We start from the raw sequence: 1,176 nt of genomic DNA on the forward strand, positions 1-1,176 counted from the left end.
CGCACATACATAGAAGACACTCTTACACTCATGCGCGAAGCTGTCACCTCCAACGATAGCAACACACTCGAACTGGTTAAGAGGAAGCGTCTTGGCGATTTTCCGAGTATCTTCACGACGTCGACAGTCGTTTCGATGTTGGCAACTTGGAACATGGGCGCAACAAACTGCTCGTACTTGTGGAGACCAGACTTTTCGTTCGAGTCAACAAGCACGCGAAATTTGCGTAGGGACCCAGAATTAGCTTCCTCCGGCTTCAAAAATGTCAGGTCGATGATATCCTCCTGGATCGTTCTACGAGGATCTGCCCACTTGTTCAGTGCATGGTGCAGGTGAGCCACTTGGTCAATCTCGTCACCGTAGAATCTAAATGTCCACTGACGGGGGCTTCGCTTCGTCGGCTGTCTGTCTTTGTGGTGGTGTTTCTTGTCATCGAGTAGGAGACCTTCTGAAGGACACGCGTACAGTGCTAGCATGTAGACTCGACGGGGGACAACTGAGCGTCGGTTGAGTGGCTGGCCGCATGCTGTCTGTAGGTGTGCTCCGAGAACTTCCTCCCACGTGAGCCTCATGAAGACAGGGTCTTGTGGCCTCTCACCTTCCTCCGTCAGGCTTCCAGTGGTTACGGCCGACAGAGTCCGTTCATGGGTGAGAGACTTGCAGCGGCGTTCCGACACGAGTTCTTTCTTGCGTTTGTGTTTGGACACAATGCGTAGCGTACAGTGCGTCTTGGAGAACTCGAACTGCACGAGCGGGTGCTGCGTCTGCTGTGAGCGTCGATGTAGCCAAGCGAATCGCTCGTCCGGAGCCTGGCAGCTCTCGAGATGCAAATGCTCGAACAACTGGGCGAGCGACATTGGCGATCGCTGATGTGACTGGAATGCAGCAAGTTGGAGAATGCTACGCTGATAAATAGATCGGAGACCCAATGGCGTCTCTTTGTGTTGTTTGCATGTATCGCCTGTGATAGTCGATTGTTTCAAAGCAGACCGTCCACCAAAGGGTCATTTAATTTGGACGGAGCGAGGACGAGACCTGTGAGAACTGATTTTGAAACGGACGGTTTGCAGTCTGAGGCTCACCACAAAGGCACACACCCGACTCAGTGAGTCACTCACGGGGCCCTATACTTGCTATATTGGGAGAACAAGACTTAAACGATATCATCCGTCTGGT

General features: G+C 52.5%; 1 protein-coding gene across 1 annotated transcript in view; it reads right to left on the reverse strand.

The window, feature by feature from the left end:
- PITG_19809 (uncharacterized protein) overlaps nucleotides 1-857 on the reverse strand; it is a gene marked incomplete at both ends in the record, with an annotated part of 2,673 nt that extends 1,816 nt beyond the window's left edge. The window contains one exon of the mRNA XM_002895817.1: nucleotides 27-857. Coding sequence (XP_002895863.1) covers nucleotides 27-857 — 831 coding nt within the window. The remainder of the gene's footprint in view (nucleotides 1-26) is intronic.
- Between the last annotated feature and the right edge of the window lie 319 nt (nucleotides 858-1,176).

The sequence above is a fragment of the Phytophthora infestans genome, genomic scaffold (genome assembly GCF_000142945.1).
Source record: "Phytophthora infestans T30-4 supercont1.130 genomic scaffold, whole genome shotgun sequence".
In the NCBI taxonomy this organism is placed as follows: Eukaryota; Oomycota; class Peronosporomycetes; order Peronosporales; family Peronosporaceae; genus Phytophthora; species Phytophthora infestans.